Here is a 13,052-nt window from a genome sequence, read left to right as displayed (position 1 = left end):
GTCAGGGGGATCGACGGACATGCATCCAGGCGATCCCGGATGGCCCCGCCTCCTGTCGATAATCGAGGCAAAGAGTTCCGCCAGCGAGCCCGACATCATTTCACCGTTGCTCAGGAGCAGGTACTGATAAACAAATCCGTTGAGGGGATCGTCTCGAAGTCCAATAGTCAACTATGTATAGCGAAGAGTGAAAATTAGCCTCAAGGACATCCACGCATCATGGTATTCCTCCCGGTAGGAACACCGAATTAAACATCTCAATCAGAACTGCTCCAAGGTTTCCGGCCGACAACAATCCTGTGGTCAACGTACACATCCATCTGCTCCAACTGCTTGCGCACTTCCATCGCAAAAACGTAGGTCTTCTTTTTCGACCATTCCAAGACTTCTGTGGTGACATAGAGCAGACGACCCTCCAAATCGTAGAGCAATGCTTCGTATGCAATCAGGCTGATCTCCTGGAGCTCCGAGTCTTCATGCTTCTCGCTAATAGGCATCTACATCGCCGCACTGGGTCAGCTCACGCTCAATTTTAGGTCGGCCCAGACTTACTCTCTTAACCTCCTCCTTGACAACAACAAACCCGGCTTCTTCCATATGCTTCCTCTGTGCGCCGTCATCCACGATAGTGAATGAGCAACCTGTCTTGTCCCCCGCCTCCTTGAAGATACCTCCTATCCGTCCTAGAGCGCTCTTAGTCTCGATGCTCTTGTTGTCGCTTTGGAAGATGAAGGAATGTTCGTGGCTCTCGATAAGCCCGCCTGGACTGGCACAACGAAAGGCCTGTCGATAGAGGTGATACCAGTCCTTGATGCCACCAACCAAGTGACGCATATGAATAAAGTCGAAACGTGAATCGGCAAAGGTCCAGTCCTGTCTGCAGTCTTCGATCTCACTAAGTCAAATCAGCTTCATGTACTGCACAAAATGCCATTGTTCTTACAAGCAGAGGTTGGGAGGCACCCAGGTTTCCCCGATAGGAGACAGATCAGTGCCAATGACCTTCATGTCAGGATGGTCATCGGCAAATTCGCTGCATCTATATCAGCGTCGGAAACTTTCGTGCGCAGACAGTAACCTACATTGCCCAGTATCCTGCAAAGGATCTCATTAGTCTACGATAGAAGATGCTGGTAATCGGGGCTTTCTTACCCTGGCCACTTCCAATATCAAGAACTCTCTGAATGGGCTAGACGGGAATGTCAATCACCAACCCATGCCAAGTTGTTGGGCTCAGATCACCTTGTCAATCGTTTTCAAGTCTGCAAGATGAAGTTCTCCCTCAAGAAGCATACAGGCGGCAAAGTGGCTACCTCAACTTGTTAACAAAATAACTCTTGTGGTGAGCATAAACCTCATACCTCAACTCCTGGGCGTCCAGTTGCTGCTGATCGATAGGGAAGCTGGAGTGTCGATTAGTATCATATAATCTAGAGGTTTCTTTTGCTCACCAATAGCCATTATCCCACTTATTGCTGTGATACTGCCTGCCATCTATCGTACGGTAATCATACACGGAGGACGTTATCGATTCGGTCGAACTGGGAGAGGACCCAAAGACAGAGTCGTTGTCGCCTTCAAGCTCCTAGTCCAATTAGCCACGGCGAATTGTCACAGGTATCCCATCACACCTGATTCTCTGGTGGCCCTGGGGAAGCTGTTGAGCCTCCGAGGAGGACCCAGTCTTCCGATATATCCTCGTTCGTCCGTATCGGCTCGTCGCTTGTGGTCATGGTGATGGAAGAAAACGCGAGCGGGAGGCCGTGACGTGCTGTCCTACTAGAGTAGGCCAAGCAGCAGGATTTTTCAGAGAAAAGAAAGATTGAGAAGAGAGACGCGACAAGGCGTCACTGGTTCCGTGGATCATGGGTTGCCGGGAATCAAAGAAAGTGAAGGGGGCGGAAAAACGGTGGTAGTTGATAGCGTCAAGGTTCGGGGACGCGTGGCGACAACCACGAGACGGGGCTCGACAGGGCGCGTGAGGATGGTGTTGGCTGAAACTACCGAGCTAGACGAGGTCACTATTCTGGTGGCGAGCTTGGGGGAGGGACGGATGGGGGCAAGGAGTCCAGAACCTGAGTCGGGTCATGGCTAACCGATCAAGCCTCGGTATCGAAGCTGACACCTTCCCTATGTCGCAAGGTTCTCCGAGACTTGCAACGACATCTTCCAGCACGGTGGAAAAGGTATTCAGCCATACGGCACTGGTTCAGAGAGGGTGTCCCAAGGTGTTTGGCTGTGCTGGTGGCCACGTCTTTGGCCAGCTTTTCGTCGCAGGCAAGGGGCGCTAGGTCATCGTTTACGGTTCGATGATCGGTCGACTGTTGGCGTCCAAGATCAAGTCATCCCCATGAGTGAAATGCCACAGGGTGTCACTAGAAGTTGGCTGTACATGGAGGAGAGTTGTTTGATTAAAGCATTCAATTCAGGCTGAGTCCCCGTCCCTAACTATATACGCCGAAAAGAAGCTCTGGGTCACACCGACATTTTAACCCAGTCATCTTGGTTTTGAGGCCTCCTACCATGCAGCAGTGGCAGTGTCAAGGCTTGGTCATCTGCGTCTGCACACCCGAAACAAGGCAGAATGGAAAGAGTGCGGGCGAACCGTGACTTCCACCGCGGTGAAGGAGATACTTTTTCGTCACTGCACTCCGCATCTGCCATGCGAGCACGAGTGCGGGCGAACCATGACTTCCGCCGAGGTAAAGGAGACACTTTCTCATCACTGCACTCCACATTTATCATTTGAGAACAAAATGGGGCGAAAAGCATGGAGATAAGCCGTGACCAAATTGAATGAACATTCCGGGGAGGCCCGCATACTTCGGCCGTGCAAATCGGCTCGTTCTCCCGAGGTGTGTCAAACTCGACATTGATCTATTCTTCGCCGTCAGCATTTCACACAAGGCAATAGAGGCTCGACGTACCGTTGTGGTAATCCAGACCTTCAATGGACAGCCCGGCGATGGACCTTGAGCGACAAGATTAATGGTGATTGCCATTGGGTTCACTTAGAAGCGAACTCGCGGTTGGAGAATGGTGGGGTAAGGCAAGAGCCAAGGGGTGTGATTTCATGCATGGAAAGAAGGCAAACGAGGCAACCAGATGCTGGTGCAGAAGTGTAATTCTATTCCGGGAGTGGGAGTGTATTTGTATTTCGAGGCCCTCTACTTCCTCCTAGCATGATTTGCCATGGTCATTACCAAGCACCACATGGTGGTCCTCGCGAAGCGACACGCCACAGGAGGATTCCGCCTGACAGGGTCCCGAAACGGGAATGGGTGGTGCCAGGGAGAAATGGGGGTGCGATGGTGCTCAACATTTTGAAATGTTTGGCACCATCGCACCCCCTCCCTGCTCGGCTTCCCACCGTCACGCCTGAACTCTTCGCCCTTACACTTCACCACCAGCCCCTCCAAGAGGCACTATGGACTGCTTATCAGTTGAATATTTGGAAAAGTTCCGGGATATTCGGATAACCGCTTGGCTCCTCCACCAGGCAGACGGACATTTCATTGCCGAACAACTCTTCGCCTCACCTCATAACTGTGGAAAGGTGGGCTGTTTGGAGATTTCATCTTCCGTCTTCCCGTGTTGTGAGGCCGCTCCGCCAGGTGTCGATGGAGATCGAGCCTTCCGGCAAACATGCCTGAAGGAACGGTGAGTAAAGAGAGAGCGTCTCTCTCAGAATTCATCCCTAATTGACTATAGGATCACGAACCTTCCCGAAAGTCCAGCGCCTTCAGGTTGTCGCCCAAGCAGGCGTTCGCCGTTTTCACTACGGCCCGCTCCTTCCTCGAGTCCTTTAGACGCGTCGACGCCATCCTCCCCTCATCCCGCTTCCTCCACTGAACATTCAACAAGACGAGCTCGGGAACCGTCCTCTCAAAGCGACGTCGTAGGGGTGTCTCTCGTACGTCGCAAGAAGCGGACTTCACCAAACACATTGGGTCGAGAGGCACTATCGAAAAGACAGAAGCCGTCGCCAAACCGAGCTGCATCGCTCCTCCTGAAGCAACTCGACGGCGCGTCGAACAAAAGCCCCCGTGAGCGAAACTTTTTGCCAGCTGATTCGGATATTGCCGAGAGACTGAATGAGTTCCAACAGCTGGTCGAAGCAAGTCCTGGCGAGACTGACAGGCTTGTTGGGGAATTGCAAGGATGGTTGCAGCAAATAGAGCAGGATTCCAGCCTGCATCTTGCAGCTTTACGTCACCTCCTCGCTTGCATCGACCTCTACAACTGGGCGAACCAAAACGACAAGATGTTAGAGCGGTCCAAGGATAAAACCCGTTGGCGTGAAGTACAGATGGCACGGTACAGGAACAGGTTTGCAAACGAAATTTGCAAAAAAAAGGGCGGGAATAGTGATCGCCTTGGTTTGGGCGTGTTGGCAGCCATGACCGGTAAGCAGTCTTCTAGATTCTACAGCGGTTTCACTAATCAAGCCAAGCCAAGCGACTCAAGTTTGGAAATCTACAAAACACAACAGAGGAAGAAAAAGGCGAAATCATTCGGCAATTTGCAACCATCACTCGACCGGTGCTGGAGAAAGGCCTGGAGGAACTGGGACGTTCACAGTTCTGGGCGCCAAATCCCGTCAGCTTTGTTGCCTGGTTTCTTAAAAAACCGTACGTTCTTACCGTTGCCAAAGAAGGATTCACCACTGATAAGAGCAGGGTGGCAGAGCTGGATGACATTCGTGAGGTTCTCTGCCTTAGCGAACTCTCTATCCAGGACTGTCATCCGAGCCCCAAGATCCGGCATCGAATACAAACATCAGACTCGATTGACGTGTATGAAGATGGCGGGATCCGGCCAGATTGGAGGGCGGACGCCCTTGGTGGGCTGCTCCCAGCACCCGAAGTCGGTGCGGAACACGATGACGAAAACACACGGGGACATATTCATGAAGAGCCAATAATGAACGAAGCCCAGTTCGACAACCCTCCGAACGATTTCTCTTATTTTCTTGATAGTGAAGAGTTGGGTATGGGCTTTTAGGGATTTCTGACGTTAGATGTGTTAAGCAATAGACTGACCCGCCTCCTCCATGTTCTCGTTCCAACCTCCTTTGCCTTGTTCCACAAATTTGGCATCGTGCACGGCTGATACTAAACAAATCTCCTGAACCTCTCCTACTCTATCCTCTGCGCCTGAAACAGCGAGTTCTTCACCGCCTTCGAGGATAATGACATCACCAACTTTCAAAATAGGGCGAGATTGAGCTGCGAATTTGTTCCTCACCGCGACCCGTCCGCCCCCCGCAGCAGTCATCTCCCCTGTTCTAGGCTTATCCCCGGCCCTTTGAGCCCCATGGGGGTTTGGCACAACAATCGAGAACGAGATGCAATTCTTCCCACAAGAGATTTCGCCGCGCCTGACCCGGACGATTTGCGGTCCAAGTATGGCCTTTTTGGTGATAAGGAGCTCGTTTTCCTTCGCCCAAGTATAAATGGTTTCTCGCTTGCTACCGAGTCAGCACAATAGTTTGGAAGATGATTTCAGACACACCTCTCGATTGTAGAAGCATTTAAAAAGCTCGATGGCGACTTCTGGTAGCAGTTTCATCGGTAGGGTGAACACTCCAGGTATGTTTGGTGCAGGAATCATATCATCGACACGGCAGCTCACCTGCATTGCGAGTCTTTGCAAATCCTCGCGGGAGCCATTTTCGCATCCAAGCAGGAGCATCCCGAATCTGTAGAGTGACGCTTGTTTGTTCAGTGTATATGATATCGGAGACAGAGTAGGAAAAGTAGGCGGATTAAGCCCTGTTTATATATGCTCGTACGAAGTCCTATTGATAGCTGTTCTTTAGGGCGTGGTGCGCGACTGCTGCCCTTTGTTTGTCTTTACCAACTTCGTGTGTGTTGTCAAAATTGCCTCGTGCTGACCAAATCCCACACAGGTCACGTGCAACGACCATTGCCGCGAGTCACGCAGAATGCCATGGCGGAGGTTGAAGAATAGTCAATGAAAGTTCAACTAAACGAAACTGAAGGTAAAAGAATAACAGAGTCAGGCAGTAGTGAGTGAATGTCCCAAGCGAAATCCATGATACCAATATCTCCATCCCAGGCGACCTAGAACATATCGTAAAGATTCGTATATATGCTCAAACCTCAGTTGGTATATCATGCCGCTTGTCCATACTCATGAGCAAACTAGGTGAAGACTCGAAGCTCTTGGGAACTTACAATATTCTGATGATTAGAACCCCATATCCTTATTTGATGGCTCCAGAATTTGACCAAAGTCCCCCTTTGAGGAGGTGCCCCCGCCGTTTGTTGGAGGAGCAGGTGAAGGTGCAGGAGCAGGAGGAGGAGCAGGTGCAGGAGCAGGTGCAGGAGCAGGAGCAGGATTAGTTCTGCTACTGGGTTCGTTGTCTGTTTTTCCGTTGTGCTCTGACATATTGGCTGGTGAAAGAGGAAAAACAGGCGAGGCTATTGCAGCTAAGTGCGGTAACCTAAGAGCGTACTTCGTGTACTGACACCTGGAGTTGCAGGAGAGGTAGCCTGGACTGGCTGTGGTGACGGGAGTCTCAACGGGGAGAAGACGGCATCCTTATACTTGCTGACCAGCCACACGAACAACAGAGACGTCGTGCGAGATGAGCTTCACTGACCTACCTGGTCGGAGGCGCCCCGACCAGCATTGCAATGGGGGCCAAAGATAAACGTCCCGCCTCACTACAATGCCATCGACCACCAGGGCGCCGTGAACACGTCAGGGACATGTTCCTGTTGTCTCCCCTTTGTCGAATGCAAGAAGTCTCAGCTTAGTTGCATGCAGGTTGGTCGCGACCTCGTTCCCGTTGCATTGGCATGCAGCAAGAGCCAGGCGCAAGGGCAGAAAGAGAGGAGCAACTGTTAAGGGCGGGAACTCCGAGCCGGGCTCGAGTAATAGGACAGGCGGCTCTGCCAATGCGTACATCACGGCAACCCTGCAAGCGGAGTGGCAGTAACTACGAGAACTGATCAACCAACAGCCCCAGAACACTAGCCGGCAGGCCATCATAAGCGACCTCCCTGCTGTTCTGTTCTAGTCTGCTTATGGTGTGGTTGCGTGTTGTTGCCAGCCCGGTTTCCATCACAGGCCCATGACGATCTGAGACAGTATTGAGCAACCGCCGCCATGCACACGTCAGGAACCCATCCTTGTTGTCTCCGGTCGAATGCGAGAAGATCTCAGCCTGGTTACATGCAGGTTGAAAATGACCCCATTCACGTTGCGTTGGCCTGCAACAACCGTTCACTCTCATCCCGTTAGGGTAGGTGATGATAATAGGACAATTGCTCATACGGCCATTATTGACGCGGCTAAGGAGTTCCCATAAGCTGAGCTATACTGCACACCATCCTCCATCAGCGAAATGAGGCGGTCGGGCCAAGAGCGGCCGAGTTAGCCTGGGGAATTTCATGCATCAAGCCTTACAAGCTGTCTCTCATAAGGCTTGTAGGCGGTTCTGCAAGTCTACTCACGGCGCACTACATCTGGGGAGTTGTTACACGCTTGAATATGCCGCTCCAGGGTCCTATAAGTACAATAAAGTGACCGAGCTATCAAGGGCTACCAGGCCGTTGATTCTCTCTGCATAAATATTGAGATGGAGACCAAAGATACAAGTCCCATCTTTGACAAACCATTGGCTACTAGGGCTTTATGCAAACGTTAGCAAACTGTCCGTTTTGCTTACATTTTGTGGAATCCGAGGGTCTCAGCAGAGCTACGTGTAGGTTGGCCGCGGCCCATTCGCAATGCCTTGACCCGCAGCAACTGTTCGAGGCGACTGGGCCAGCCTTTCTGAATTCATCAGGGACAGGCTATAACGACCAGGGCACTGGCTTTACAGAGTTATCGTTAGCTTACCTGTGCCGTATTGCGCCTCCCATCAGCTGAAGGGGGCGTCCGGGTTGAGTGGATCGTGCTTGGCGCAGTAATTTGTACCAACGTGATCGTTACGGTTTGTGGCCCCCCACCTGAAGTCAGAGTTTGTAACCAGCCAATCGGGGAAGGCGGGGTAGGCGGATGGGCCAAGGGCCCTGGCTTGCCCTTGTCGAGTAAAGTTCGAGGTCCACCAGGGAGGGGCCTCAGCATCTCTTATGAGGCGCCCGCGCTAGTATAATTTACCTCGAGCTAGAAAATTTCCCTCATCCCCAAATCTCGAATCCTCCCTAGCCCCTCCCATTTTTCTGCCGGCTCGTGTTGTCGTGAGCAACCATGGCAGATCAGAGGGGCAACGATCCAGCATCGACAAGTTCCTCGGTCAACCAGGAGTCAATCGGACATCTGATTACTCTATTTTCTTCACCTCTCACCTCGGAATGGACACGTAAACGAGCTCCATACAACTTTCGGCAATCATTCCGAACCACCCAAGCGTTGGCGCCGGATAACACCGCTCGAATTTTTCTCGACCGCGGCGGATTCAAAGCTTGGATAGCACATCACCTCACCACGACAGGACAAGCTCATTTCAACGGGCGACAGGCTCGACAACAGCTCATTGAGGAGCTCGATAATCTGCCGGTGGAGGAAAGGGCAAGAATTGCGGAGAGGATCGCTGACTCGAGCATCCACCCAAGCGTTGAAGGTCCCATTCAGTCGATGGAGCAACAGACCCTGGAAACTCGGGCTATGGCCATTGATACCGTTGGCTCTAAACGCCGCCGTGAGTAGCTCGTTTAAACAAATTATTACCATTTGTTCACAGACAAAGCAGGGCAAGACGAACCTTCTAGATATGATGATGATGACTGCCCGATATCCCCTCCTAATTCGACCCTTCCCACGAACATTCACTCTCGGGATGATTCACGCAGCGCCTATACCGATCCATCGCAAGCCTATACCGGCTCGGGCCTGTCCGACGAAGAAGGACAAGTGGCGACAGGAGCTTCTATTGAGGGCCTCTTGAGTCTTTTTCCTGAATATTTTAGTGACGCGATCAGGAAGGATGGAACAACCGACCACATGACTGCTGCGGTAACGATGAACTTCCCGCGCAAGTCTTTTGGGGATGTTTCTTGCATCATGACTTTGGTAGTCGAAGCTAACAAGGTGGAACGTCTTGCGATGCTCCTATTCCGAGCACACTTGGAATCTACTGGGGAGACTCGTGAGGTTGTTTTGCAAGATGGGGCCAGGCTACTACCCAATCCTCACGTTGTTCTCCAAGGGAGTCACTCCGACGCCGTTTCTGAGATATTTGGCCCTGAAACTGCTGCGGCAATCGCCGCAGCTCCTTTTCGGAGACGAGAAAGAGTGGCAGGGACTCGGGCCACGCGGTGCGTGACGATGACAATCTCCCGTGAATCGTGCATGCCAGCGACCATCACCTTAACCCTTGGTTTGAGAGAAGGTTTCGAGATATTCAATAAGCTATATTTAAGATAAATTCCAGCCGTTATGTAATATTCTTTCCACCGATGGGGATATGTCGAAGGAGAGCCATTCAATCAGCACTCCTTCACCTTCCCTTGCTCACCAGTAACCCAGAGCGCCCAGCCTCGAGGCAGATTCCCTATGTCTTCGCGCCCCAGTTCAACGACCCCAACCCACCTATCGCCTCGTCGCTCATTGAGTGTGACTTGGCAGCCAGACCAGATCACCGTTTGGCCAGCTCCTTCGATCCACCTCGGAGTCCCATCTGCCCCCTCGAGTAGTGAGGCTTCGGTTGACGTGAACGGCTTAAATCGCTGGTGGGAGATCAATTAAAAGGGTCAAGTAACCGCATAGAACTAAAAGAACTTACTTGCTTAACTTCCTCACTCTTGCTCATGACTGCCCACGTAGGTACCCCCTCCCTTCGATATAGACGCTGCGTTTTCTTGTTTGGGTCGTGTGAGGACTGCGACGACACCAGATATTTGGATAAAAGGTAGCGAAAGGCATCGAGGCAACCAAACGGTAAATAGATGACGATGCACTAAGAAAGAATGATTTTGGGGCTTCCTCACAGAAGACAAGAATGGAGTTAGGCGGAGCGCAGTGGCCGTACTGAGCATTAGGCTCAATTGCCCGACATACCAGAAAATTACTCGGAATTTAGGCAGGCATGCCTTTGGGTAGGAATCAGGCAAAACCCGAGACTGGCTTGGCTGCGCTCTCCACTTTTTGCTAGTCTCGTGTTTCGTGTCTCCCCCACCGTGAGCTACGGAGATGGAGTGCCTCATTGACGAAACACATCTCGACTGGGCAGTACACGCAAGGGAATATTGCTTGCGAAAGCAAAATTTACTAGCGTTCAAGGCGAAAACGTTGGATCAGCGCATGCAGCAGTTGGACGACCACCACTTCCCCTTCCCAGGGGCATGCACGCGCGAGGCAAAATTTACTAGCGTAGGAACGACAAAATTGGGCCAGCGCAGGTGACCACGTCGCATCGGCAAACCCGCGTACGCGATTTGACATAACAAGCGGGGTACTCCCGTCACCCACCTTCATGGTGATGTCAGTTTCAGGCGAGGGGCTCGAGGTCCAGTGGGGGACAAAAAACACCAAACCCGCGGCCAGAACCCGGTGGTTGAGGCAGGTTCGGTGTTCTTTATCCCTGGCTGGAATGTTCCAGGTGATACGCCATGACGCACTTGGAGTGCGATAGCCCGTTCCATTTTAGGGCATCCGATTGGCTGGGAGAATTGGACATGACTTGAGGCCTGCCATGCGAGTATTCTCGGTCGCAGGTCGGATATACGATTTGATTAAATTATACAGCCAGTCATGCAACCACCATGCAGCAGCGATCGCATCAGTCGGTTTGCCGCATACGCTAGTAGACAAGGAAGCGGCTCTGCCTTGGCCGCAAGAAGAGGAACGAAGAGCCAACAGTTGCCCTCGCTGCTCGAGGCCTAGAGCAGCATTCATGGGACATGCAGTTTTGCAAACCAGTGACATGGCGGATTCTGATTTGACCGGTTGACCAAGTTTTGTCCCTCGTGCACAACAGAGGTAGTACAAGTGGTTTTGTTTGCTGATTGGTTTAGAGGGTGGCCAGTCTGCTTACATAGATTTATGCGGGGCTCTGAGGTAGGGATGATACTCAAGATCTTATTATCCGAATTATGTGACTGCGATTGTGCAATTGTGTAAAGTGGGCATCACTCAACGCGGTATTGCCTAACGAAGCCCAGGCCCACATGTTACCCCACAAAGTGACAAGATAGCAACGGGCTGAGTTGTCGTGCGTGCATATTGCCGGCATCATTCCAATGGACACAGCAGGCCTAAGGAGCCACACGAGATTGGGTCACCTCAATCACCTCAAGATGCATCGACTGTTCTTTTCCGCGCATCTGCAGTACTGAATCTGCAGTTACATGTATCGTACTCAGATGAGGCGAGAAAGACGGAGCGCATTGATTGCCGTAGTCTGCTAAAATGGCCTCCCCGCCGCTCGTTTCTTCGTTCGCCATCGGAGCTCCTTCTTCACATCTGTTTCTTGAAAGTTTCTTCACGATGTGCGAATACACCACAACTACCCATACATACACCCTCTGCAAGCAAAAGCCGGTGAAGCATCATGTCCGAATTCAAGTTTACATGCTATGCGAGAAAGGACAGGGTGTCCGCCAGCACTGCACAGATTCAACAATAGCCAAGGACGCTCTCATAGGTTCTTCAAGAACAGCTGGGGACTGTCCCACTTGCACATCGAGCACCGCAGCCGTGATCGTAAGAATTTGTCGAGCGCCTACAATAAAATAACAAAGTTGGCTAACTATAATTTCCAGAAATACGCCAATTAAGAAAGCTCTCAGGAAGGCTTGAGGGGGAGAGAAGGTGCTGGGCCAAGGCGGTTGGGGGTTCCGTTACGATAGAGTCGCTTCCCTCCGATCTATAGCCACGAATCTTGGGATACTGTCCTTCACTTCAAATGCTTTTCAATCTGACCAATGTCCATAGCAATCTCGCTAGCATCCACATACTGCCCAGTCCAACATTTCGTAATCACCTCACCCAACGTTAAATTTCCTACCTCTGGATAGTGGTCTGCGTCAAACAGCTCCTCAAGCTCCCCATCATTTTTATCGTCATACGGCTCGTACGTTGTCTCCATTTCGTATAGCATTGAGCCGACGGCGAACAGTTCGGATCGAATGGAAGGATGCGTGATAGATATCCTTGGATGCGTGGAATGTGCACTGGGAGCCACTGTAGGCTCAGAACCATCGAGAGAAGATCCGGCAAAGTCGCAAAGCTTGACATCCTCATTCCAGTCCAGCAAGACATTGTACGTGCCAATATCCACCTGCAACACACCACACGAATGGACATGATGGAACGCTTGTGCAATTTGCCGCGCCCACCGGAGTATATTTTGTCTGGCTGGCCGCTTGTTCGTCCTGCGGAGTTCCAAAAGGCGCTTCCGAAGAGTGTATTGTAAACGTTCGAGTACGATCTCGTTGGAATGTGCGGCAATGAATTTGGTGATGTAAGGGTGATGGCCCAGGCGTTTGTAGATACGGCGCTCGATTTCTAGCTGTGCTTCGGACGCTTCTCCTGGTAAGGGCCTCTTAATAACCGTTAGATCAGGAGCTTCAACAACTACTCCCGACAGTCCATGATACCACTGAATACTGGTGGCTTTATCGGAAACAGGCACGGCTGCTACCATTCTGGTGGTGTTAAATGCCGTGAAGCGACGGAAGCTGATCGTGAAATCGAGATATGGTTCGCACGTCAGGTGTAGGAAGCGATTTCGGTCTGGATGATAAAGGCTTTTCAGCAAGTCAATAGGTAGGGATTGAGATAGTCCTGACAGAAAAAACGGACAGGAAATGTTTTGGAGGAAAAGGAAACCGTAGCCAATTTCTAACGGTCGATGGAATCCATTCGGGTTCCGGCTGTACCTTTATCCTAGCGCTTGTTGAGCCAACACGTGATTAAGCCGCGACCCATTCAACCTCGGCTAAACCCCTGGCTAAAGCCAAGTAAGAATAGAACCTGAACCTGAATCTATTCGGGAGAACCCTCAGTAGATGGCTTGGGAGGGAGGTGGGAGGCCATCGAAACGACGCCGACAGGTGGCGTCTTGAGTCTTTTTCAAC

General features: G+C 51.5%; 4 protein-coding genes across 4 annotated transcripts; 2 read left to right on the top strand and 2 right to left on the bottom strand.

Moving 5' to 3' along the window:
* Positions 1 to 257: 257 nt before the first annotated feature.
* On the bottom strand, positions 258 to 1,733 carry NCS54_01485900 (Hypothetical protein; the record flags this gene model as incomplete). Its single annotated transcript, XM_053159981.1, has 9 exons — positions 258 to 497; positions 553 to 895; positions 944 to 1,033; positions 1,083 to 1,095; positions 1,153 to 1,189; positions 1,243 to 1,309; positions 1,362 to 1,403; positions 1,452 to 1,585; positions 1,632 to 1,733. The coding sequence occupies 9 exons, from the start codon at positions 1,731 to 1,733 to the stop codon at positions 258 to 260; spliced, it is 1,068 nt and encodes a 355-aa protein (XP_053015956.1).
* Positions 1,734 to 8,223: 6,490 nt separating this feature from the next.
* NCS54_01485800 (Hypothetical protein) lies at positions 8,224 to 8,945 on the top strand (the record flags this gene model as incomplete). Its single annotated transcript, XM_053159980.1, has 3 exons — positions 8,224 to 8,674; positions 8,726 to 8,886; positions 8,943 to 8,945. The coding sequence occupies 3 exons, from the start codon at positions 8,224 to 8,226 to the stop codon at positions 8,943 to 8,945; spliced, it is 615 nt and encodes a 204-aa protein (XP_053015955.1).
* Positions 8,946 to 11,382: 2,437 nt separating this feature from the next.
* Positions 11,383 to 11,750, top strand: NCS54_01485700 (Hypothetical protein; the record flags this gene model as incomplete). The annotated part of the gene is made up of 2 exons (XM_053159979.1): positions 11,383 to 11,676; positions 11,736 to 11,750. 2 exons carry the CDS (start codon positions 11,383 to 11,385, stop codon positions 11,748 to 11,750), a joined length of 309 nt encoding a protein of 102 aa, XP_053015954.1.
* A 119-nt stretch (positions 11,751 to 11,869) lies between these two features.
* On the bottom strand, positions 11,870 to 12,802 carry NCS54_01485600 (Protein kinase domain-containing protein; the record flags this gene model as incomplete). Its single annotated transcript, XM_053159978.1, has 1 exon — positions 11,870 to 12,802. Exon 1 carries the CDS (start codon positions 12,617 to 12,619, stop codon positions 11,870 to 11,872), a length of 750 nt encoding a protein of 249 aa, XP_053015953.1. The 5' UTR covers positions 12,620 to 12,802.
* Positions 12,803 to 13,052: the final 250 nt, after the last annotated feature.

This window comes from Fusarium falciforme, chromosome 13 (assembly GCF_026873545.1).
Source record: "Fusarium falciforme chromosome 13, complete sequence".
In the NCBI taxonomy this organism is placed as follows: domain Eukaryota; kingdom Fungi; phylum Ascomycota; class Sordariomycetes; order Hypocreales; family Nectriaceae; genus Fusarium; species Fusarium falciforme.
Note: the sequence above shows the minus strand (reverse complement) of the source record. Positions and strands in the feature narration are given on the sequence as shown.